This window comes from Vipera berus, assembly GCF_964194415.1.
Source record: "Vipera berus genome assembly, chromosome: 1".
In the NCBI taxonomy this organism is placed as follows: domain Eukaryota; kingdom Metazoa; phylum Chordata; class Lepidosauria; order Squamata; family Viperidae; genus Vipera; species Vipera berus.
In genome coordinates this window covers 41,531,160-41,558,164 of record NC_138202.1, presented here as the reverse complement: position 1 = coordinate 41,558,164, position 27,005 = coordinate 41,531,160, and the positions used below count along the sequence as shown (strand labels likewise).

The window sequence follows — 27,005 nt, the reverse complement described above, 5'->3', positions numbered from 1 at the left end:
TGGGGAGGTTTGGGCGCCTCCCCAAACGTCCCCAAACCTCGGCAGGTCTCCGTTCCTCCGCGCAGACCTGCCGACCTTTGGGGAGGTTTGGGCGCCTCCCCAAACCTCCCCAAACCTCGGCAGGTCTCCGTTCTTCCTGCCGACCTTTGGGGAGGTTTGGGCGCCTCCCCAAACCTCCCCAAACGTCGGCAGGTCTGCGCGGAGGAACGGAGACCTGCCGAGGTTTGGGGAGGTTTGGGGAGGCGCCCAAACCTCCCCAAACAGGAACGGAGACCTGCCGAGGTTTGGGGAGGTTTGGGGAGGCGCCCAAACCTCCCCAAAGGTCGGCAGGTCTGCGCGGAGGAACGGAGACCTGCCGAGGTTTGGGGAGGTTTGGGGAGGCGCCCAAACCTCCCCAAACAGGAACGGAGACCTGCCGAGGTTTGGGGACGTTTGGGGAGGCGCCCAAACCTCCCCAAAGGTCGGCAGGTCTGCGCGGAGGAACGGAGACCTGCCGAGGTTTGGGGAGGCGCCCAAACCTCCCCAAAGGTCGGCAGGAGGAACGGAGACTTGCCGAGGTTTGGGGAGGTTTGGGGAGGCGCCCAAACCTCCCCAAAGGTCGGCAGGAGGAACGGAGACCTGCCGAGGTTTGGGGAGGTTTGGGGAGGCGCCCAAACCTCCCCAAAGGTCGGCAGGAGGAACGGAGACCTGCCGACGTTTGGGGAGGTTTGGGGAGGCGCCCAAACCTCCCCAAAGGTCGGCAGGAGGAACGGAGACCTGCCGACGAGCCGCGGCCACACAGGGTATTCCTGTGTATTCAGGCTTGCAGAACGGCGGATCGGCTTATACTCGAGTCAATAACTTTTTCCAGTTTTGGGGGGTGAAATTGGGGGTCTCGGCTTATACTCGAGTCGGCTTATACTCAAGTATATACGGTACTTTCAATCCATTTCAATACACTGATGCCAAGATGTCAATATTTATTTATTTATTTGTTAAATTCATTTGCCACCTATCTGGCTAAGGGGTTACTCTAGGTGGCAACATAGAGTTGCTACATTTCCTCTTTTACTGTGTTGAGTTTTCCTGTGTTCATGTTTCTTATGTTTCAGATTCCCACTGTAATTCTGTCTTTGTAGCTTCAAATTTTCTTTTGATGTATGGAAACATCAGCAACTAAAGATCCCAAAGATTTTAACCTAGTCACATCATAAACACCCTTAGTATTCCAAACATCCTCAGCAATTATTCAATAGGATGTTGAATGCCATCCATCCTGAGAATCCCATCATGGAGCAGGGATTAATACTAGATAAGCCACCAGACAGGAAAAAAAAATACTCTAATCAAGGAAAAGGAGGAAACCCCACCCCTACCAAAGCAGGCAGGGGAAACTACTGTATTGTTGTTGTTAGCTGCGAAGTCGCATCTGACCCATCACAACCCTATGGACAACGTTCCTCCAGGCCTTCCTGTCCTCTACCATCTTCTGGAGTCCATTTAAGCTCATGCCTACTGCTTTAGTGACTCCATCCAGCCACCTCATTCTCTGTCGTCCCCTTGTTCTCTTGCCCTCAATCTTTCCCAGCATTAGGCTCTTCTCCAGTGAGTCCTTCCTTCTCATTAGGTGGCCAAAGTATTTGAGTTTTAGCTTCAGGATCTGGCCTTCTAAAGAGCAGTCAGGTTTGATCTCCTCTAGGACTGACCGGTTGGATCGCCTTGCAGTCCAAGGGACTTGCAGGAGTCTTCTCCAGCACAACAGTTCAAAAGCCTCAATTCTTTGGCGCTCAGCCTTTTTTATGGTCCAGCTTTCACTGCCATACATTGCAACTGGGAAGACCATAGCCTTGACTATATGCACTTTTGTTGACAGGGTGATGTCTCTGCTTTTTAGTGTGCTGTCTAGATTTGACATGGCCTTCCTCCCGAGGAGCAAGCATCTTTTAATTTCTTGGCTACAGTCCCATCTGCAGTGATCTTGGAGCCCAGGAAAATAAAATCTGTCACTACCTCCATTTCTTCCCCATCTATTTGCCAGGAATTGAGAGGGCCGGATGCCATGATCTTGGTTTTCTTAATGTTACGTTTCAACCCAACTTTTGCACTCTCTTTCTTCACCCACAACAAGAGGCTCTTTAGTTCTTCGTCACTTTCTTCCACTGGAGAAGGAAATGGCAACCCACTCCAGTATCTTTGCCATGAAAACCCTATGGACAGTACCAAAAGGCAAAACTACTGTATATAAGCAGACAAAAACCCCACACTCACTCACACTTATAATATTATCAAGTTGGGAAATGAAATGCCTGCAAGTAAATAACCAGGTTCAGATGGTATCAAGGACCCTAGTTTAATATACTGCCGAATTCTTAAGGTAGAAGTGACATAGGCAATATAATTACTCTTTTTTCATTAAATCTCTAGCAGCTTTATGTGGCACTGTGAATGTTGCCCATGGTACAAAAGAACATGCTTGGATATATAATTGCTCTAGAAAAATACTCCAATAATATATTGGAATATATATTCCAATGAATATATATGATGAATAAGTCTATGATGAAAAAATTACAAGTATGCACTTGAAAGCTGAAGGTTTATGTATTAGAATTCCACAAATTGAACTTTCCCTAATTTCAAAGTTTAAAATCAAGGGGAAAAGTAATAATAACAATTAACAATAACAACAACAACAATAAAATTGGGACCTTGGAGGTCATCTAGTGCAACCCCCTGCTCAGGCAGGAAACCCTATACCATTTCAGTCTCTTCTTAAAAACTTCCACTGTTGGACCATTCACAGCTTCTGGAGGCAGGTTGTCCCACTGATTAGTTGTTCTAACTGTCAGGAAGTTTCTCCTTAGTTCTAGGTTGCTTCTCTTTTTGGTTAGTTTCCATCCATTGCTTGTCGTCCTGCCTTGTCACCCCCTCACCCTTCTCTTCATTTAAAGTAATCATACCCAATTCCAGCAACCGTTCCTTGTATGCTTTAGCCTCCAGTCCCCTGATCATCTTTGTTGCTCTTCTCTGCATTCTTTCTAGAGTCTCAACATCTTTTTTACATCGTGGTGACCAAAACTGGATGCAGTACTTCAAATGTGACCTTACCAATGCATTGTAAAGTGGTATTAACACTTCACATGATCTTGATTCTATTGCTCCGTTAATGCAGCCTAGCACTGTGTTGGGGTTTTTTTGGTAGCTGCAGCACACTGCTGGCTCATATTTAAGTGATTGTCCACTAGGACTCCAAGATCCCTCTCACAGTTGCTACTATTGAGCAAGGTACCACCTATATTGATGATGACCTATAAAGCCCTAAATGGCTTGGGTCCGGGATATCTGAGGCAACACCTGCTGCCGGCATCAAGCTCCCTTCGTCCTGTGCGCTCCCACAGGGAGGGTCTTTTCAGGGTACCGCCGGTAAAAGATTGCCGGCGGACAATACCCAGGGGGAGGGCCTTCTCTGTGGGTGCACCAGCCCTTTGGAACCAGCTACCTTTAGAGCTTAGGACTGCCCCTGACCTTCGCTCATTCCGCCGGGACCTGAAGACCTGGCTCTTCGAGCTTTCTGGCCTGGACTGAGAGTATTAACTGGGGTTTTAATTGTATTTTAATTGTAATTGGGGTTTTAGTTTCAAGGTTAGTGTAATCATTTTAATTGTTTTTAATTTTTGTAATTTGTTCCATTGTTTTTAAAAAATCTTGTGAACTGCCCTGGGTTCTACGGGAGAAGGGTGGTATATAAGTCTAAACAAATAAAATAAATAAATAAATAAATAAATAAATAATAAATAAATAAATAAATAAATAAATAAATAAATAAATAAATAAATAAATAAATAAATAAATAAATATTATACCTGTGCATTTGATTTTTCTTGCCTAAATGTAGAACCTTAGTTTTTTCACCATTGAATTTCATTTTGTTACATAGTGCCCAATGTTCAAGTCTGTCAAGATCCTTCTGAATCTTAAGCCTATCTTCTGGAGCGTTGGCTATTCCTGCCAGCTTGGTGTTGTCTGCAAATTTGATGAGCTCCCCATCTATCCCCTCATCCAAATCATTGATGAAGATGTTGAAGAGCACTGGGCCAAGAACAAGCCCTGGAGCACCCCACTACACACTTCCCTCCATGTAGATGCAGGGTCCATTGAGGACCACACACTGAATATGGCCGATCAGCCAGCTATGAATCCATCTGGGGTGATGCTGTCTAACCCACATTTTTCTATCTTATCAAGTAGTAGAATGTGTTCTACTTTATCAAATGCCTTACTGAAGTCCAAGTACATCTGCCAGTTCCTTGAGAACCTTGGGGTGTAGTCCATCTGGTCCTGGTGATTTGAACTCATCTTGGGTGGACAGGCGCTCACTTACCGTTTTTTTAAAAAATCCTATTTATATCCCGCCCTTCTCCGAAGACTCAGAGCGGCTTACAATCTAAAGCACAAATCAATGTGCTTAGCAATAGCCTTCATTCTATGTATATGCCTGCTTATTAGGGCTTTTGCGCCCCCCCAAGCGGCATTATTACAAAGTCAGCTTATTGCCCCCAACAATCTGGGTCCTCATTTTACCTACCTCGGAAGGATGGAAGGCTGAGTCAACCTTGAACCTGGTGGGACTCGAACCTGCACTAATTGCAGGCAGCTGGTATTACTTAAGGAGGCATTAGCCCACTGCTCCACCAAGGCTCCTTTCTTGCTTATGTTAACTTGTGTTTCTAATCTGTTTTTTACGGTACTGTTTTTGATAGGTTGGACTGTTTTTCCCCTTTGTGTAAAGGCAGATGCAAAAACGAGTTGAGTAGTTCTGTTTTTTCCCCTGTTGCTTGTCACCTTCTTGCCACTTTCCCCCACTAATGGACCAATCATTTCCTTAACTTTTTTCTTGTTTTTTATATGTTGAAAGAAGCTTTTTTGTTATTTTTTACTTTTGTTGCTAGCCTTAGTTCATTTTGAGCCTTAGCTTTCCTCGCTCCATTTTTGCAGGCTTAGACTATTTGCTGATATTCTGACTTAGTTATGTGCCCCCCTTTCCACTTTTTATACTTGTCCTTTTTATCTTTTAATTTATCAGAACGTTCTTTATGCAGCCCTGCTGGTTTCTTTTGAGAGCTGTTATTTTTCTTCTTCATTGGTATTGTGCTAGACTGGCTTTTATAATCTCACTTTTCAAAACTTCCCAAGCTTCTTGAGTTGTTTTCCCCTTTAGGATTCTCTTCCATGGAATTCTTCCCAAGGTCTCTCTACGTTTATTGAAATTAACTCTTTTAAAGTCCAAGACTCTAGTTTGGCTGTGTTCTATTGCTTGTGCTTCCATAATGTTGAATTCCAATATTGCATGATCACTTCCCCCCAAGGTTCCTGTGGCTTCGACACTTTCTATCACTTCATCTCTGTTAGTGAGAATTAAATCCAATATGGCTAATCCCCTAGTTCCCTTCGCTACTTTTTGGGAGAGAAAGTTGTCTGCTAGGTTTGTCAGGAATCTGTTTGATCTTCCACTTGGTGCAGAGTTTGTCTCCCAGTTGATATCAGGGTAATTAAAGTCCCCCATTACTCTTGTGATGTGCTTCCTACATACCTTAGTTAGCTGACTAGCAAAAAGTTTATCTATTACCTCTGTTTGGCTGGGTGGCCTATAGCAAGGTTTTTCAACCTTTTCACAGATTGTACCACTTTTAGGACATGACAACATTTGAGTACCACCAGTGCTTAGCAAGATGTCAAAAACTTGATGACTAAAAAAAAGAGGGGGAGGATTTTGGGTTTTACTGATTAGATTCATTTGTTGTTATAGAAATGGCTAGTTTATAATATTATGGAAAAGTAAAAAGTTGAGGTTCAATGTTAATACTTCCTTCTACTGCAACAGAGGAAGTCTGTTCTTTTTCCCTTCTCCCCCTCCTTTCCCCCCTTTTTCCTCCCCACCGTGTCCTAATATTTGCTTTTGTATTTTTGCATTTTATTCTATAATCTAATAAAATATTACAAACTGTAGAAAAAAGGAAAAAAGTACCAGTTTTAATTTTTCGGTGGCTGTTCCTTTGCTGAATCATTTTCCCTTTGCACTGACAAATGTATGATGAATTTATCCATGTTTATTAATATGCATCACTACCAGCTAGCTCAGGGGTCTTCAAACTTGGCACTTTTAAGACTTGTGGACTTCAACTCCCAGAATTCCTCAGCCATCATTGAGGAATTCGGGGAGTTGAAGTCGACAGGTCTTATAGTTGCTAAGTTTGTAGACCCCTGAGCTAGCTGGTCAGCCCTTCTTCTTCTTTCCCTTCTGGGGGTGTAGTAAGAATGCACACATACCCCCAATCACTTCCCTGAACCCTTAAAAACACAGGAATCAAGTGCAAAGCAAGAAAGACTCACAAAACAAAGAAACACATAAACTCCGGTTTTTTTCTTTTTCTTTAAGCTGCCTCAGGCATGTCTCTTTTATGGGGAGAATAGTGACAATTAAGATGAATTTACTCCCTAAATTACTTTTTCTATTTCAATGCATACCGATTAAATTAGGCAAAGACTTCTTTGAAAATTTAAATAAAATTACATCCAAATTTATTTGGCAAGGGAGGAAACTGAGAATTAAATTCAAATTATTACAAGACGCAAAGGAAAGAAGATTTGGCCTCCCAAATCTGCTTGGATAAAGGAATGGATACACCTAAGGCAGGGGTGTCAAACTCAATTTCATTGAGGGCCGCATCAGCATTGCGGTTGCCCTCAGGGGGCCGGGTGAGTATGGCCAGGGAGGGCGTGGCCTACTGGGTAGGCGTGGATAGAGTGCATATGGCCTACTGGGTGGGTGTGGCCAGCTCTACATCGTTCGCATCAAGGGTGCCTATGGGGGCCTGGGCAGGAGTGGGACAGATCTGAGGGTCTCTGGCAGAAGGAGGGTCTCTTGGCCAGGGCCAAGGCAGTGGGGGCCGTTCCCTCACTGTTTCCAGGATGGCTTCGCGGGCCACATGAAACCACTTTGCGGGCTGACCAGGCGAGCCAGCTGAATCTCAGCAACTGCTGCACCTATTCTGCAGAACAGACTGACTCTGGGGTGGGCCAACCAGGTGAGGCCAGCCAGAGTGTTTCCATCCCCCTGGACATTGGTGCACAAGGGGACATGGGTCTACCCAGCCCACTGGATAAGCTGGTAGACCACAAAGTGAGGGGAACTCCAAGGCATTCCTCTAGGCCACACAAGCCTCCTGCGTACCTCACAGACTATACTGTAAAATAAAGTGATGTATACTGTTGTGAAACTTGTACCACTACCTACAGAAACTGGGGCATCTTGAAACTGCCAGTACTGCTTTGTAAGCATGTTCATGAAATGTTGTTTAATCTCATTGTAGTCCTTACTGCATTTGTAAACCGTTCAGACGTTGTTTAATCTCATTGTAGTCCTTACTGCATTGGAAAGCCTTTCCGACGTTGTTTAATCTCATTGTAGCCACCTTGAATGTATAGGTATTATTATTTATTATTTTTGTTATTATTTCATTACGGTTGTTGGGAGTGATTCATAAGTCTTGACTGCTGTTAAGACTATTTCATGGGTATCATAGTTTGATCTAAGAAGGGAGGGGTGTTATGTATTGGGCTTGTGGTATTACACCACGTGCATTGCTGGATGAGATAACGGCTCTCCAGCAACCCAGACAGGCCGTCTCCGGTCCTGCAATTGGTCAGCCCCAGGCAGCAAGCGTGGGTTCAAACCTGTTGGCTGCCACCTAGGGACTAGGCTATATATTGTGGCTGGGTACGGCTCAAGCTTCAGTACAGTTCCAGCAAGAATAAAAGAATGAGTTTCTCTGTACTCAGCCTTGTGTCATCATTTCTGCTCACCAGAGCCCACGACTTAACAATCTCCTTCTTAATAATGTAAGTATATTTTGTTCAACCAAACCTCAAAAGGTTGCAGAATCTTGGCCTGGTCTTTAAAACTCTTCAGCCTTGGTTAGTAGGCCATCACCTAGACTGGATAGTACAAAAATTATCCATATGGTGTTTCAAGAACAACTTCCACCTGAACATCGGCAAGACAAAAGAGATGGTGCTAGTCTTCTGGAGGAAAAAAGAGGAACTTGCCCCACTTTATATGGGGGGGGGGGCTGTGTGGAGAGAGTTTCCTCCTTTAAATTTCTGGGAGTCTACCTCTGTGAAGATCTTACCTGCAAAGTTAATACAACCCAGGTGGCCAGAAAGGCCCAACAGAGACTCCACTTCCTCAGGGTCTTGCGGAAGAACAGAGTAGAACAACGGCTAATGACCCTCTTTTACCGGTCTACTATAGAGAGCGTCCTCTCGTACTGTATTGTGGTTTGGTATGCTGGTCTGACAGCTGCGGATAGGAAAGTATTACAGATGGTGGTGAGCACAGCACAAGACATTGTGGGCTGTCCCCTGACACCACTGGATGACATCGCCAGGGCTCGCTGCCTTGGAAGAGTGAGGAAAATTCTCAGGGATGACTCACACCCTGGTCGGTATCTCTTTATTCTCCTATCATTGGGTAGGAGATATAGGAGTATAGCCAGCCGTACTAACAGGTTGAAGAAAAGCTTCTATCCATGGGCTGTTAGGCTCTTGAACAGGAAATAATTTTATAAATTTTATGTATGATTGACTTGCGAGGCCAGTGTGTTGTGCAATTAGCTCACATGGTGTAATAAGATGGAGGGTTTGTTGTCACTGTGAATTGGGGGGGGGCACAAAGGGAGGCTCAGCCAATCTCAATGTATACATGGTTGTACTTTGACAATAAAGGTTCATTCATTCATTCAATTGGGGAAATCAAGAAAATCTCCCAGATGTCAGTGCAAAGTCACATCACATCTGTGTTATTGCTAAGAAAAGGATATGGATATGTCCAAAATTTGAGTCCAGCTGAAAGGACTCAAATTCATCTTTTATTTAACCAGTGAATATCTTGGACAGAGGACAGAGAACTAGGAAATGGGGGGGAGGAGACCTAATCAGCATCCAGACAGTATTATATTACTGTATATTACTATATTTCATCCACTTCAGAGTCATTAGGCAGTTTGAAAATAAATAAATGCATAAAGAAACGTTGTTTTCTATATGTTTTACAACATTCTCACATATATTTTTTTGGGGGGGAAGGGCTTTTAGGCTTAAGCACTTCTTTGTGCAACTGGGTTCTTGATTTTCTTACTAACAGACCCAGTATGTGTGAGTTGGAACAAAAATTTCTAACACCATTTTCTTGAGCACAAGTTCTCCTCAGGGCTGCGTCCTAACTCTGCTGCTGTTCACGCTGTTGACCCATGACTGTTTTGCTAGGTTTGCACCAACCATATTGTGAAGTATGTGGACGGTAGCGGACCTTATTCAAGATGACAATGAGAGTGCTTAGCGCAAGGAAGTTGAGGGTTTGGTGAACTAATGTAAGAAAAACAGCTTAGTTTTAAACACTGGAAAACCAAAGAGATCATTGTTGATTTCAAAAAAGGCAGGCACCCGAATATTGCCATATCCAAAAAGTGGTACAATCAGTGAAAAGGTTGAATAGCCCTGTTCTACACAACCTCTTTAGGACTGCATGATACACTGTCTTATGGAAATTCTGCATTCCCAGTTTCACCCTAGGAAGCTCTTCTGAGTAAAAAGAAAATCCTTTCAAAAATAGTCTTGGTGATCCACATCCCAGGCTTGTCCAATTTAAAATAATTTGTTGCATTGTGGAGCTCAACAAATAATGAAGACAGAAAAAATTGAGTTTCTGTGATGCCGCATTTGTTAAAACAAAAAGTGGAAGGGCACTGGTCTGATTGCATTTGATAAATGGTCTAGTAGTTAATCTTGATTATCAAAAAATGTATCTTTTTGTATTTTGGGACTATTTTCTTCAATTTTCTCTTTGGTCTACAGACAATCCTCCTGAGCACTCTCTCATTTATTTAGTTTTTTCTATTTACAAACCATGCGTTTCATATGAGGATTCACACAAGAACCAAATTGGTTTGTTAACTTTCCTTTGCAGGAAAAAAAACCCCTCTTTCTTTGAAATTCATGTTCCAATGATACTTTATTTTTGAATTGTATTCAAAATCCAATGCACTCTGGGGTTTTGTTGTTTTTTATGGCTGCATTGGGTTTTTCATCTTGCCCACAAATAATATAACATTGGTCGCTTTATCAAAAATCGTGATTAGAAAAGGACGATTAAAATTAATCCTTGGAGGCACTGAAATAGGAATGGCTTCTGCAGCAGTGGCTCCTGCTGCCTCAGTTCCACTTTCATCAACAGTTATCACAGCTTTGTGGGTAACCTGAGAAGAAAGGGAGAAAAAGTTTGAAATTTGGAGTAGAGAAAAATATTTCAGAAATGATGACAACTTGTTACACTGATCTGTGAGTTTGCAATACTAGAACTATATTCACTTTCTTTGTATTGTTCCAATTTTAGCCTATGTACTGCTGAAGTCAGTTCTGGATTCTCCTTAGGAAAGATTTTAAACCAGTGTTCTTCAAACCTAGCAACTTTTGAAAGTTGAATTCCACACATCTTATAGTTGCCAACTTTTAAAAATGTTGGGTCAAACAGTTATGAAAAGAAAGAGGTAAAATATAGTCATTCAAGACAAAAAGGAGAGAAAGGAACCAAAGAAACTCCATTTGTTATTAGAATCAAACAGTACTGAGGAATAGTGAATAGTTTTTAAAGTTCCAAAAGTGAATATTGTTGGTCAATATTTTGGTTTAAACAAAGAAAAGTTTATAACTAATGCATATTTTAATCAGATCACTTTCAACACCATCTTTCAAGTAGAGAGAGATCAGGGCAGAAGCCTGGGCCTAATACTGCACAGGGCTACTATGAGGCCTCCTCTAATTCAGCCATTGACAAACTGAAGATTAAAATAGCCATTCTAGGCACCATTTCCAGCTCCCAAAATCATATTGCCCAGAGTCTTCCCAGATCCAAAAATGAGTTTCTTGGATTGTTAAATTGGATCACCACAGTTCTGTGTTCTGTACTTTCAAAAAAAAAGTTTTAGACAGATTTTGTGCTCTCCAAACGTATGCATTTGTTCACTGGAACTGTGTAGCAACCACGATCAAATTAAAAGGTAAAGGTAAATGTTCCCCTGCACATGTCTGCTAGTCGTTTCCAACTCTAGGGGCCGGTGCTCATCTCCGTTTCAAAGCCGAAGAGCCAGTGCTTGTCCGAGGACGTCTCCGTGGTCATGTGGCCGGCATGACTAGTTGTCAAAGGCGCACGGAACGCTGTTACCTTCCCACCGGAGTGGTCCCTATTTTTCTACTTGCATTTTTACGTGTTTTCGAACTGCTAGGTTGGCACAAGCTGAGACGAGTAACAGGCGCTCACTCTGTTACGTGGCACTCAGGATTCGGCCAAACTGCCGACCTTCTGATCGACAAGCTCAGCGTCCTAACCCACTGAGCCACCGTGTCCCTGTGATGATCAAATTAAAGGTAAAGGTAAAGGTAAAGGTTCCCCCGCACATGCGTGCTAGTCGTTTCCGACTCTAGGGGCCGGTGCTCATCTCCGTTTCATAGCCGAAGAGCCAGCGTTTGTCCGAGGACATCTCCGTGGTCATGTGGCCGGCATGACTAGACGCCAAAGGCGCACGGAACGCTGTTACCTTCCCACCGTAGTGGTCCCTATTTTTCTACTTGCATTTTGACGTGCTTTCGAACTGCTAGGTGGGCAGAAGCTGGGACGAGTAACAGGCGCTCACTCTGTTACGCGGCACTCGGGATTCGACCCGCCAAACTGCCGACCTTCTGATCGACAAGCTCAGCCTCCTAACCCACTGAGCCACCGTGTCCCTTAATGATCAAATTAGTTCTCTGCTAATATGGATTGATCAGGCAAGTCTGCTATTTATACTGCAGTTGATTTTTTCTTTCAATTCCTTAGTCTAATGAATCCTTTTGATCACCACAAGTGAAATAGATGGAATATGTCCAGACACACTATATTTCTCCCTCTAGATTCAATTATAAGCGATGTACATTTAGGAAAGGAAACAAAGGTTTCAAAAGAGGTCAGGTGTCTTCCAGGTGTTACGGCCAGTAGGGACAAGAAGTGTATATGTAAGAAAGTCAAGAATGCCAGCAAGGACTGTGATGTGGATGCTATTTATTTATTTATTTATTTATTTATTTATTTATTAGTTTTTATAAACCGCCCTTCTCCCGAGGGACTCGGGGCGGTGTACAGAGGAAGGAAGGTATACAGATGAACAATAAAAATAATAAAAACAATAGTGAAAACAAACTGGGACCCCAATTAACGCTATCATGCCAGGCCGGACTGCTGGAACAGGAAAGTTTTTAAGTCGCGTCGGAAGGTACGGAGGTCGGGGGCCATCCGGATTTCGGTTGGTAAGCTGTTCCAGAGGGCTGGCGCACCCACTGAGAATGCCCTCCCCCTGGGGGCCACCAGCCGACATTCCTTGAGCGGTGGCACCCTGAGGAGGCCCTCTCTGTGGGAGCGCACAGGACGGTGGGGTGCTGACATTGGCAGAAGGTGTACATTGTACATTGTATTGTACATCTTCACACTAATGATCTGTCCCAAGAAAAACCAAATGCACAGGTATAATATAGGAGGTACCTTGCTCAATAGTAGTAACTGTGAGAGGGATCTCAGAGTCCTAATGGACAATCACTTAAATATGAGCCAGCAATGTGCTGCAGCTGCTAAAAAAGCCAACACAGTGCTAGGCTGCAATAACAGAGGGATAGTATTAATACCACTTTACAATGCCTTGGTAAGGCCACACTTGGAATACTGCATCCAGTTTTGATCACCACCATGTAAAAAAGATGTTGAGACTCTAGAAAGAGTACAGAGAAGAGCAACAAAGATGATCAGGGGACCTGAGGCTAAAACATACAAGGAACAGTTGCTGGAATTGGGTATGTCTAGTTTAATGAAGAGAAGGACAGGGGAGACATGATAGTAGTGTTCCAATATCTCAGGGGTTGCCACAAAGAAGACGGAGTCAAGCTATTCTCCAAAGCACCTGAAGGCAAGACAGGACGCAATGGATGGAAACTAACCAAAGAGAGAAGCAACTGAGAACTAAGGAGAAACTTCCTGACAGTTAGAACAATTAATCAGTGGGACAACCTGCCTCCAGAAGCTGTGAATGCTCCAACACTGGAAGTCTTTAAGAAGAGATTGGGCAGCCATTTGTCTGAAATGGTACAGGGTTTCCTGCCTGAGGAGGGGGTTGGACTAGATGACCTCTAAGATCCCTTCCAGCTTTATTATTAGATATGTTGCAGTTGGTGCAATTCCTATTCTATGCATTTTATTGTTGCATTTTTCCATATATTTTTTAAAAGTCAATTTCACTTTCCCTGTCATGTTCCTGCGACTTTCTGGGTAAAGACAGATGCATCTTTCTAAGTTGGCCAGTGCTTTTTTTGAAGAGTTAGTTTAAAGAAAAACTGAGCCTGCCATCTCAATCTTTATCCTCTTTGTAATGATGAACTCCCTTCATGGATTACTGCCTTGTCGTGGCGAAGGGGCTTGCGTAATTCAATGAAGCTATGAGCTATGCCGTGCAGGGCCACCCAAGACGGACAGGTCATAGCAGAGAGTTCTGACAAAACGTGATCCACTGGAGAAGGAAATGGCAACCCACTCCTGTATCTTTGCCATGAAAACCCTATGGACAGTACCAAAAGGCAAAACAATATGATGCTGGAAGATGAGCCCCTCAGGTCGGAAGGCATCCAATATGCTACTGGGGAAGAGCAGAGGGCTAGTTCTAGTAGCGCCAGAAAGAATAAAGCAACTGGGCCAAAGCCGAAAGGATGCTAAGCTGTGGATATATCTGGTGGTGGAAGGAAAGTCTGATGCTGTAAAGATTTTTTCTCCATAGGAACCTGGAATATAAGATCCATGAATCAAGGCAAGAGATGACAAGACTGAACATCGACATCTTAGGAATCAGCAAACTAAAATGGACAGGAATGGGTGAATTTAATTCAGATGACCATCAGGTATAATACTGCGGGCAAGAATCCCACAGAAGAAATGGAGTAGCCTTCACAGTCAATAAAAGAGTAGGAAAAGCAATACTGGGATACAATCCTCAAAATGACAGAATGATATCAGTTCAAATCCAAGGCAAACCATTCACAGTAGTCCAAGTCTATGCCCCAACCACCAGAGCTGAAGAGGATGAAATTGACCGGTTCTATGAAGCCCTACAGCACCTTATAGAAGTAACACCAAAAAATGATGTCCTTATCATCATGGGGGATTGGAATGCTAAAGTAGGAAGCCAAAAGATAACCGGAATAACAGGCAAGTTTGGCCTTGGAGTACAAAATGAAGCAGGGCACAGGCTGATAGAATTTTGTCAAGAGAATACGATGGTCATAGCAAACACTCTTTTCCAACAACCCAACAGACAGCTCTACACATGGAAATCACCAGACAGTCAACACAGAAATCAGATTGACTATATGCTCTGCAGCCAAAGATGGAGAAGCTCTATACAGTCAGTAAAAACAAGACCAGGAGCTCACTGTGGCTCAGACCATGAGCTTTTTGTTGCAAAGTTTAGGCTTAAACTGAAGAAAGTAGGGAAAAGCACTAGGCCACTCAGGTATGAATTAAATCATATCCCTGTTGATTATACAGTAGAGGTGACAAATAGATTTAAGGAATTAGATCTGATAGCCAGAGTGCCTGAAGAACTATGGATGGAGGTTCACTACATTGTACAAGAGGTAGCAACTAAAACCATCCCGAAGAAAAAGAAATGCAAGAAAGCAAAATGGCTGTCTGAGGAAGCTTTGCAAATAGCTGAGGAAAGGAGGGAAGCGAAAGGAAAGGGAGAAAAAGAAAGATACGCTCAATTGAATGCAGAATTCCAGAGAATAGCTAGAAGAGATAAGAATGCCTTCTTAAATGAACAGTGCAAAGAAATAGAAGAAAACAATAGAATAGGGAGGACCAGAGATCTCTTCAAGAAAGTTGGACAGATGAAGGGAACGTTTAATGCAAAAATGGGCATGATAAAGGACCAAAATGGCAGGGACCTAACAGAGGCAGAAGAAATTAAGAAGAGGTGGCAAAATTACACAGAAGAACTATACAAGAATGAGCTTAACGTCCCTGATAACCACGATGAGGTGGTCACTGACCTCGAGCCAGACATCCTGGAATGTGAAGTGAAGTGGACCTTAGGAAAGCTGAGCAACAACAAAGCTAGTGGAGGTGTCAGTATTCCAGCTGAGCTATTCAAAATCTTAAAAGACGATGCAGTAAAAGTGCTACACTCAATTTGCCAGCAAATTTGGAAAACTCAACAGTGGCCAGAGGATTGGAAAAGATCAGTTTACATTCCAATTCCAAAGAAAGGCAGTGCCAAAGAATTTTCAAACTATCGCACCATTGCACTCATTTCTCATGCTAGTAAAGTTATGCTTAAAATCCTACAAGCTAGACTCCAGCAGTATGTGGATCGAGAACTACCAGAAGTACAGGCAGGATTTCGAAAAGGCAGAGGAACTAGAGATCAAATTGCTAACATACGCTGGATCATGGAGAAAGCTAGAGAGTTCCAGAAAAACATCTACTTCTGCTTCATTGACTATGCTAAAGCCTTTGATTGTGTGGATCATAACAAACTGTGGCAAGTCCTTAAAGATATGGGAGTACCAGACCATCTTATTTGTCTCTTGAGAAACCTATATGTGGACCAAGAAGCAACAGTGAGAACTGGACACGGAACCACTGATTGGTTCAAAATTGGGATAGGAGTCCGGCAAGGCTGTATACTGTCGCCTTGCCTATTTAACTTATATGCAGAGCACATCATGAGAAAGGCAGGGCTAGATGAATCAAAAGTTGGAATTAAGATTGCCGGAAGAAACATCAACAACCTGCGGTATGCAGATGATACCACTCTAATGGCAGAAAATGAAGAGGAACTAAAGAGCCTCTTGTTGCGAGTGAAGAAGGAGAGTGCAAAAGTTGGGTTGAAACTAAACATTAAGAAAACCAAGATCATGGCATCTGGCCCTCTCAATTCCTGGCAAATAGATGGGGAAGAAATGGAGGTAGTGACAGATTTTATTTTCCTGGGCTCCAAGATCACTGCAGATGGGGACTGTAGCCAAGAAATTAAAAGACCCTTGCTCCTCGGGAGGAAAGCCATGGGAAATCTAGACAGCACACTAAAAAGCAGAGACATCACCCTGTCAACAAAAGTGCGTATAGTCAAGGCTATGGTCTTCCCAGTTGCAATGTATGGCAGTGAATGTTGGACCATAAGAACGGCTGAGCGCCAAAGAATTGAAGCCTTTGAACTATGGTGCTGGAGAAGACTCCTGCGAGTCCCTTGGACTGCAAGGCGATCAAACCGGTCAGTCCTAGAGGAGATCAACCCTGACTGATCTTTAGAAGGCCAGATCCTGAAGCTAAAACTCAAATACTTTGGCCACCTAATGAGAAGGAAGGACTCACTGGAGAAGAGCCTAATGCTGGGAAAGATTGAGGGCAATAGAAGAAGGGGACGACAGAGAATGAGGTGGCTGGATGGAGTCACTGAAGCAGTAGGCGTGAGCTTAAATGGACTCCAGAAGATGGTAGAGGACAGGAAGGCCTGGAGGAACGTTGTCCATAGGGTCGCGATGGGTCGGACACAACTTCGCCACTAACAACAACAACAATGATGAACATTCATGAACTGATGCCAAAAAGATAATCTGATGCACATATTTGGCTTACAAAGGAACAATTGGAAGGGAAAGTTCTTTTTTGCAAGGGTGAGACTTTTCAAATAGCCCTCCCCCCTTGACATTGCTGCTGTGAAATATGCATTCATCTTGCTGAAATCCTGTCTGAAATGATCAATATGAATGTTTTACTTACTTTCGACAATTTCAAAGGCTGCCCGGTGACTCCAGAGAGATCAGCATGATCAGTAAAGATTTCAGTAATACCAAGCTGGGAGAGGGGTTCCTTTAAGCTGTATGTGGCTGAAATATTAAACTTGGGGAGGGAGACCATTGCTGTACCCCTTCAGAAAGACAGAAAGACATTTTCATTCTAGACATCAGAAAGTTAACAAGTATACTCTGTAATATTCCCTACAATCAGTAAAACAATCTCTCTCAGTCTCTCTCTCTCTCTCTCTCTCTCTCTCTCTCTCTCTCTCTCTCTCTCTCTCTCTCTCTCTCTCTCTCTCTCTCTCACACACACACACACACACACACACACACACACACACACACACACACACACACAGACACACACACCACCCATAACAAAGCCATCATTGTCAAATGGAAGCTTGACTTTTAACAGAGAAATCCTTGATATTAGTTCCTATCTTAACAACCATTATCAATCTGTTTAAAATATTTGAGTAGAACCAACAGGCGTTGTTGTCAAAATGAATATCAGACTTGACTGACTGAATGAATAAATTTATAGGTTGCTGAACCCAGACATGAGTTTAGGTGGCTTAAAACTAAACTAAAACATCAAGATTTAACAAAGTCAAACAAACAAAATACCAAATATTTAACAACAACAACAACAACAACAACAACATCAGTTACTTCTAACAAGCTTGAAGTAGTTTCATCCAATAGTTAATACAGGTAGTCCTCAACTTACAGCAGTTCGTTTAGTGACCATTTGAAGTTACACTGAAAAAAAGTGATTTATAACTGTTTTCCCCACATATGACCATTGCAGCATCCCCATAGTCACATGATCAACAACAACAACAAATTCAGATGCTTAAGACAGTTACACTGTCCTGGAGTCAGATGATCACCTTTTGTGAATTTCTAACTAACTGTGAATTTCTAACTGTGGATCGACAACTACCAGAAGTACAGGCAGGATTTTGAAGAGGCAGAGGAACTAGAGATCATGGAGAAAGCTAGAGAGTTCCAGAAAAGCATCTACTTCTGCTTCATTGACTATGCTAAAGCCTTTGATTGTGTGGATCACAACAAACTGTGGCAAGTTCTTAAAGAGATGGGAGTACCAGACCATTTTATTTGTCTCTTGAGAAACCTATATGCAGGTCAAGAAGCAACAGTGAGAACTGGACACAGAACCACTGATTGGTTCAAAATTGGGAAAGGAGTCCGGCAAGGCTGTATACTGTTGCCCTGCCTATTTAACTTATATGCAGAGCACTTCATGAGAAAGGCAGGGCTAGATGAATCAAAAGTTGCAATTAAGATTGCTGGGAGAAATATCAACAACCTAAGATATGCAGATGATACCACTCTAATGGCAGAAAGTGAAGAGGAACTAAAGAGCCTCTTGTTGCAAGTGAAGAGATTGCAAAAGTTGGGTTGAAACTAAACATTAAGAAAACCAAGATCATGGCATCTGGCCCTCTCAATTCCTGGCAAATAGATGGGGAAGAAATGGAGATAGTGACATATTTATTTTCCTGGGGTCCAAGATCACCGCAGACAGGGACTGTAGCCAAGAGATTAAAAGACGCTTGCTTCTGGGAAGAAAAGCCATGTCAAATCTAGACAGCACATTGAAAAGCAGAGATATCACCCTGTCAACAAAAGTGCATATAGTCAAGGCTATGGTCTTTCCAATGTATGGCTTTGAAAGTTGGACCATAAGAAAGGCTGAGTGCCAAAGAATTGAGGCCTTTGAACTGTGGTGCTGGAGAAGACTCCTGCGAGTCCCTTGGACTGCAAGGTGATCAAACTTGTCAGTCCTACAGGTGATCAACCCTGACTGCTCTTTCGAAGGCCAGATCCTGAAGTTGAAACTCAAATACGTTGGCCACCTAATGAGAAGGAAGGACTCACTGGAGAAGAGCCTAATGCTGGGAAAGGTTGAGGGCAAGATAAGAAAAGGACGACAGAGAATGAGATGGCTGGATGGAATCACTGAAGCAGTAGGTGTGAGCCTAAATGGACTCCAGAAAATGGTAGAGGACAGGAAGGCCTGGAGGAACGTTGTCCATGAGGTCATGATGGGTCAGACATGACATCACAACTAACAACAACAACAACTGATTTTTGCTCTCAAAAAGTTACACTCATTCTGGTGTGCCTTGTGGTCAAGCACAGAAATTTGGATATATGTGCATTGGTCAGAAAGTATTTTTTTAACCACTGTTTATTACTGTTGTATTTCCAAATAGAGGCTGTCTAAGGTAGTTGCTATAAAAGGGCTCTCTGTATTAGGACATGTCTGCTGATTCCCTAAAGCAGGGGTGTCCAATATGGGCCGCGACCCAGTACCAGACTGTGGCCCATTCAAAACTGGGCCATGGAAGTGGTGGGCCAGCACACGCATGTGCACAGCTCCACTTGTGCAACTGTCGGGCAAGTGCATGCATCCAGCTCTATTCGTATGAACAGAAGGCATGTGGGAACTGCATACACTTGCCCACCACTCACGTGGAACCATCTCCTCTCCCTCCTCCACTGGTCTGCAAAGCCAGAGAAGTTGGGGAATGCTGGCCTAAAGAGATAGCTTGTGTGACCCCGCTCCCTCCATCACAGTGTAGAAAGATTGCTTAAACAAGCAAAGAGGAAAAGAAGAAAAAAAGTGATTTATAGTGATCATCCTGTGATTGTGTGATTGTCATTTGCAACCTTCACATGCAGCTTCCAAAAAAAAAAAGTCAATGGGGAAGCTGGCAGGAAATTGCAATCACAATCACAGTCATAAATTGATTAGATTAAGAGCCTTAGTTGGAATTGATGAAGTGATGTTACAAATCAGGAACAGTCTGATGTTTCACTTTACAATAGAATTGCTGGTCCAGATTATGAACCATAAGTGAGTACTACCTATAATTGGAACTCTTGATTTGATTCAGATTCTTCTTTTGATCCAGTTCAGGTGATCTATTTGATCTGAGAAAGGGAATTAATTTGCAGTGGCTGCATGGAAGATCAAAATCTACAAGATGGTCACCACAGTGTCAAAGCCCCATAGTTTTTTATAAATGCAAATACAAAGGAGGAGGGGTCTCTGTCATGATGTCACACTCACCGTCTTGCAGTCACAGATATTGCCCTACCTTCCACTCTCATACACAGGGGACAATACTAAGAGATGCACCATAATCACTAGTGAGACATGCACAGCCCTAGGTTGCTGGTCTCTAGCTTAAAATCAACCCTCAAAAAGCTTCAGGAAGAGTATAGCACAGAATGCCCAGACCTTGAAGTATGTTTAGATATCTTTAGGACTATATTAAATATGGAGAAATATAGGATCAGTAAAATAAGGGTTACCTGTGTACATTTTCTGCCCATTTCGTCAGAGTGTTTATTGACAGAGCCTCATCCAATTCCTTCTCTTTGTTAGGATCAGGCAAAACAAAAAATGTGGTAGCTGTACCGTTGTAGTCTATCTGCAATACTGTGCAAGACAGCTGTCTATCAAAATAGAAGTAAAACCAACCGGTCCTGTGCATCATTTGAACTTTGACAGCTGTGTTGTGATCCACAAAGAAGTCCTCTTCCCTTGTGAGCTCTGGGTTGAAAGGAGTCTTCCAGTTGCCTAAAAAGAACAAAAGAGACCCACAATGATATTTAAATAATAGTATCATGCCTGCATAAGATGAACTAGATTCACCTCCCAGAAGATGCTGTGATCTTTGCTGAAGGCAAAAAGATGGCATGATTTAATTAGTAAGATGCTCTGCATTCATTTGCTTACACTGACGAGCATTTGCAAAGATGGGATGAAGATGGTATGATTTCTGCACATCTGCAGCAAATGCTGGTTAGACAGTGAAGCAATGGAGGTCCAGCATTGCTGTCAGAAGAAAAGGGCTGTGTAACTTCTTCCATGATATATTTCATTTAAGTTTTTGTTGATGATTTAACAAAGGTGATTTAACACCCATTCTAAAATATGCACAGCCGCAAAGACCTATAGGCTGTTCACACCGAGAGATGTGCAGCCTATGATCTTATATCGAGCAGACTTCTTTTGAACAGTCTATTCATTTCTTTCTTTGTTTGTTTTTAAATTCTACAAGAGTGCATTTTAGTTGCATTTATAATCCAGTTTTATGAAGAATTGGAATAATGGCCACTATTCTGACATAATATCAGTTATGACACTTTGAGTAAAAGGGCTCTTAGGTGCTTTTAAAAAATTGGAACCACCATTCCTAAAATGGTTCCACATAAGTGAAATACCATGTAATTTAGTTACAAACAATACACAGTTTCTGTTTCCTACAACCCCCTGGAGTGGAGTAGTTACATGAGAGCTATATAAGATACTTAAATTTCTGTACTGGGCTAGTTTTTCAGTGCATGTACTTTGTATTGATTGGAAATTAGGGGTTTTTTTTCTGAATTGGAGCAATTCCACCCCTCTTTCACCAAACTCAAAAGGCTTTACTCTGCCTCAATAGCACCTTTGGATATTTCCTTTAGTGATGGAATCTTCCCTTTTCTCTGTGCAAGTTACCTTTAAAGAATATGTAGTTTGTGAGAACAAAGACAGTTTCTGGGTCAAGATCCTTGACTAGTTCCACAATTTTTCCATGTGTTTTTTTCTTTATATAATCATTGATCTGTTTTTCAGCTTCTTTTGGTTCCTGAAACTTTGTGGCTTGGATTTCTGCATCATAGAATTCCTTAATCTTGTCTAAAAATGTCTGCAACGGTTTTATGCCTTCCTTTAGAAACAGGCCCTGTCCAACATCTAGCTTGAAATCCTTCTCTGAGTGTGTGAGCTGATTGAGAAGATCATGAAAGGCCTGGTGGATCTCATCTTCCTGAATGTGTGTCAAGTTAAAACCAAGGCCCTTTAAAATCTGTGCATTGGTATTTGAACTTGACCCTAATGACAGAATGGAAAGCAACATAGAAATGCTGCAGGGTGAGAAAACAATATTCTTGTCCTGTGATCTTGCAGACAATATTTTGTAGAATTCAGTTGCAAAATGAGCAATATTGCTCTGGATCTTGAAAGCAGCTTGAGGGTCATCATGATCGTGGTGATGATTGACATCGTGGTGGCCATGGCTGACGAGAGAAAACACTATCAAGGCCAAGCACAGATGAATGATTCTGTTCATCCTGCTGATAATTTGTTCTGGAAAGGAAAATAGTGATAAAGAAGAGAGATTTTATTTTATCATAAACTGTGTTTGTAAAATACCTTTTTGTTACAGAGTTGCAGTATTTTGGTTTCTAGCTGAAAGCCAGCATGAAAAAATATTGGTGATAAATTGTTATTTTTTTCAAGTCAAGAATATGGTAATATAGGTTTATGCTCTACTTATTTCAAACCCATGTCATGTTGTGGTCATGACCATTTTGGGTACATTTTTGAGCTATCTGCAGTACAATATATACCTAGCTAGTTTTAAGAGGAATAAACGTGAAGAAGGCCATCATATATATTGATAACATCCAGCATTCAAATATATAAATAATCCATGTGAATTCTGGAAAAAACATATCCTTTCTGTAACTTAGGAATAACAACCATTTGCACTTCCTGACACAATGATAGGGAGATGCATCAGCTCTGGTAAATGTCTGTGGAGTTTCTCAGTCATCCGGGTCAGGGTTGTCCCAAAGGTGCGTTGCAAAAGGCAACTGGCCTTTCTTGTTTGTTTTTTTCCTTGAAGGTATTTTGCTTCTCTTTTTCCCCCATATATTTTATTGATTTTTAAAAATATAAATCACTTAATAGTTGGTAAACAGTGTATTTGCTGGGTTTACACTTGTAAAGAAAAATCATTAACAATTGGTTTCTATAATCCATAATCCACATAGTACATCTAGTTGATTTCCCCTTTTCCCCAAAGTGTCTTCTTTGCAAACCTTGAATTAATACATTTCTTATTATTTTGATAAATAACAGTTATATATATGATTTTCCCAATATTCCTAGAAATAATGATCACATCAATATAATATTTCTTTTCTACCTAATCATTCCAGTTGCCTCATTTTATATCCTGTTACAGGATATAAATCATTCCGGTTGCCTCATCTTATATCCTGTTACAGTCCTTATTTAGATTTGTTTCTCCCATAAAGTATTCTTTAAAGTATTCTTGCTGGTTAAGATTTTCTCAACAGTTAATTACATTTAAAGATTTAAATCCATTTTTCCCATATAAACCATCTCAACACTTTTACATTTCTTAAAGAATAGATAAAAACAGAAAACAGAAGGAAAAGAGAGCAAGAGTAAAGAAACATAAAAAGTAAAATACTCCTTAAAATATATATTCCTCCTAAGCTAATATATATTCATTCCCAAAATTTCTTATTCTTTTTAGCCATAGTTAAAAATATATTTAATCTTTAAATATTCCAATTAATGTGTCTAGTCATCTAATCCTTTAACTCTTATTCAAAACATTTTTTTCTTTTTTATACATTATAGTTTCCCCAAATTCAAACACATTTAATTATCTAAAACATTTCCTTCATCTAAGCCATTTCAAAAGTTTTATATTACTTATATCAAGAAATAAAATAAAAAAGGGGGAAAAAGCATACAGTATTATTTAAGGAATTCATCCCTCTTAGAATGACATATGTATTCAGAATCTTTTCTATTTCTTTAAACATATTCAAACAAATGTTTCTTTTTTATATATTCTCTCTGGTAAATCCCGTCATCTGTTTTCTCAATTTTCACTTTAATCTTTTTCCTTTAATCAGTATCTTTCTTGATCAATGTGAGGTTGTTGTAATAGTGTAGATTGGGCGGAGTTTTTAAAATTCTGTCATTCATTTTTTTAAAACTTCTACTGGTAATAAAATTTATACCTTATATTTAATCATCATAAGATTCATTACCAATAAAATATGGCACGCTCAGTACCATAGGACCAAATTTATTGATATTGCCGCAGATTTTGGTGACAAATAGAATTTTAACAACCTGCTATTGTATCTCTGATTGTTGTTGTTTTTTTAAGAAAATACCCCATTTCTTTTTCTTTTAATGGGATTCTTTAAAAGTGCAAGATTATTCAAGTTTTTTTAAAAAAAATTAATCCTAAGCAGGATAATTACAGTTAGGGGGAAAGCACCCTTTCGATCAATGAGAATAAATTAGCAGGGATCAAAACACATATTCAATGCAAGAGAAATGGCAGTTGGCCACCTGGATAAAGCTCTGCCCTTTTTGGGGGAATGCTTCATATGGGCACGCAGGCTTTGTGAGTGAATCCACACTCTATTTGGCTCACTTATGTAACTTACAAATGGGTGATGAGAGAGAAAGCCTGAGTTTTCACTCCAAACGAAAGGGCCTATACAATTGCCATTCTCTATGCAAAACTGTTCTCCCTTATTACCTTTCTGTATCTTACCTGTGAAACTCTGTCTCACCCCTGATCCCTCCCTTTTATTTTGTAGCCTTTGGGGCTTTCTCCAAAATTTAGCATGTGATTGCTGAAAAATCAAAAGAGTCATTTCCCCCAGTTTGGAGATAGGTAATGCAAAAATAAAAAGGGGAGAACTTGGCTTGGAAAGAAAATCTTATACTGTTCCTAAAGTCAACTTCCAGCCTTGCAAAAAAGCTGCCTTGTTTTTTATGAATTGCTAGGACTAGAAGTTTATCTCAGCTCATGCAAAGGTTTAATGCAGGCTGGAATAGGAACGGGGATCATTTTAGTACTGGTTCCCTCTGAGGAAGCCAAAAAAACCCTGCCATTGTCACCTGCCTCTCACTTCAAATTCAGCATTGCAGAGTACTTTAGACCAGAGGTGGGCAACTATGGCATGTTTATGACCTGTGGCCATCCAGTCCCATAACTCCTGAGCCGGCATAGGTATGCATAGGTATGCTGGCTCAGGAATTATGGGAGTTGAAGTCCACAGGTCATTAAGTTGCCAGAGTTGCCCACCCCTGCTTTAGACTCTGTATCTGCTTTATCTTCAGCAAGGAATAGGCAAGACAGCAGGCTCAAGAACAACCAGTTTATTGTAGTGCGGAACCGGGTGCTTGACAGGTTTTCTGCGCCGCTATTTATTCTCCAGCTGGCACGCTGGGGGCCAATCAGAAACTTGCCAGTTTCCTGCGGATTGCGAGGTCCAATCCGCGGCGGCTGGTTTAGACAGCCGGAGCTGCAACATTAGCCGCGCTTGCTCAGTCGCTGCAGTTTGACAGTTGACAGCTGTCAGACTGCTGCGCCTGCGCGAAGCTAAGGCAGCTTTGACAGCTGTCAAAGCTGCCGTGTATTCCGGCCGGTTTACCTCATAACTAGAGAATGTATTAACCCAAACACATAAATACATAACACCCCTTACCCCAACCCTGAACAGGTGGGATAACCACCCCAATCCCTGTGTTATTTCTTAAGCCCCCATTCGTAATCTTTTAAGTAGGCTGGGTGTTTCTTGGCTCTCTCGGAAGGACGGGGGGGTGTTGCTGCATTCGCTTCTGTTCCTCTTGGATCTGGATGTGCGGATGCTTGCGTGGGGTCTGATTCTGGGAGTTCGTTGTTGGTTGTGTTGGGCGGTGCAGCTATGGGGTTGTTGTTAGTTCCGGGGTTGAAGTTAGGTCTTAAAATTGACCTGCTGTCCCTTCCCCCTACGTTTTGCGCACAGCGTTGCCGTAATTGGTTGATGTGGCGGCGCAAACGGTTATTGTCGTCAGTGTCCACCGTATATGATAATGGCCCGGTTTGTTCTGTTATAACCCCTGGAGTCCATTTGTGCCGCTCCCCATAGTTTCTTGCCCAGACGAGCTGCCCCTTCTGAAAAGTTCTTTGAAGCAGGGGCTGTTCTGGTTCAGCCAATGTCCTGTCCGGGTGCAGTCTATCCAGTCTTGTAGTCAGGCGTCTCCCCCAACGCAGTTCAGCTGGTGACTTGCCTGTTGTTGTGCAGGGGGTGGTATGCTGGGCCAGCAGGTATTGGGCCAACCTGCGGTGCCAATTTCCCGCAATAATTTTCCATAGTGCATCTTTCGTTGTCTTAACCATAACCTCAGCCAAGCCATTCGTCGAGGGGTGGAAGGGAGCCGAAGTGACGTGCCTAATAGAGTTGTCCGTTGTGAAAGTCTGAAATTCACGGGAAGTAAACTGGGGTCCATTATCTGAAACTAATACGTCTGGAAGGCCGTGTGTGGCGAAAAGTCCTCTAAGTACTTGGATTGTCGCTGCTGTGGTCATACTAGTGACAGGCGCGACCTCCAGCCACTTGGAATGGCTATCTACGGCAATTAGGAATACCTGCCCTTGGAAGGGTCCAGCGAAATCTAAGTGTACTCAGGACCATGGATTGTTGGTTGCTTCCCATTTGTGTACTGGGGCGTGCGAGTGTGCTGGTCTGGTCACTTGGCAGGGGTAGCATCTGGCCACATGTGACTCTATATCTTTGTCTATACCGGGCCACCAGACATAGCTTCTGGCCAATGCCTTCATTTTTACCGTTCCCGGGTGACCCTCATGAAGAGTGTTAAGCACCTTGGGTCTGTGTACGTCAGGGACAATGACTCTATTTCCCCATAGAATGCAACCCCTATGAGATGATAGTTCTAGTCTCCTTGAGAAGTAAGGCTGGAATTCAGGCCCGGGGGATGTGGATTGCCAGCCAGAGGTGACCCAGGCCAGTATTCTGCTAGTGATTTTGTCCATGGCAGTGGCGGTGGCTATTTCCAAGGCCTCGAACCAGTCGAGGCCTATTAGGCTAGTACGGGGACCCTGGGTTACCAGGACTGTTAAGGGTCCCTTGAATTCTTTGAATTCTACCCAGATTCTGGCCTTTCCCTTAAGTGGGATGGGTGCCTTTTGAAAATCGGCTAGGTGCACTTGGGTAGGACGTAAGGGGATTTGCTGCTTGCTGAGGGGCAAATCTCACGGAAGGTTTTAAACGAAATGAGGGAGACCGAAAACCCTGAGTCTACCTCCATTTCACATGGGACCCTCTGAAGCTGTACTAAGATTCTAATCTTAGGTTTTAAAATTAGATGGACCGCCTGTGACCCCTCGTTTCTGGCTATGGTCTGCACTAGTGACCCGGGGGGCTTAACTCTGTCGGCTGAGGAA

At 42.3% G+C, this 27,005-nt stretch overlaps 1 protein-coding gene across 1 annotated transcript; it reads right to left on the bottom strand.

Annotated features, from left to right (window-relative positions):
- Positions 1-10,100: 10,100 nt before the first annotated feature.
- LOC308660158 (alpha-1-antitrypsin-like) lies at positions 10,101-22,064 on the bottom strand (the record flags this gene model as incomplete). Its single annotated transcript, XM_081314374.1, has 4 exons — positions 10,101-10,292; positions 16,892-17,039; positions 20,260-20,527; positions 21,452-22,064. The coding sequence occupies 4 exons, from the start codon at positions 22,062-22,064 to the stop codon at positions 10,101-10,103; spliced, it is 1,221 nt and encodes a 406-aa protein (XP_081170500.1).
- Between the last annotated feature and the right edge of the window lie 4,941 nt (positions 22,065-27,005).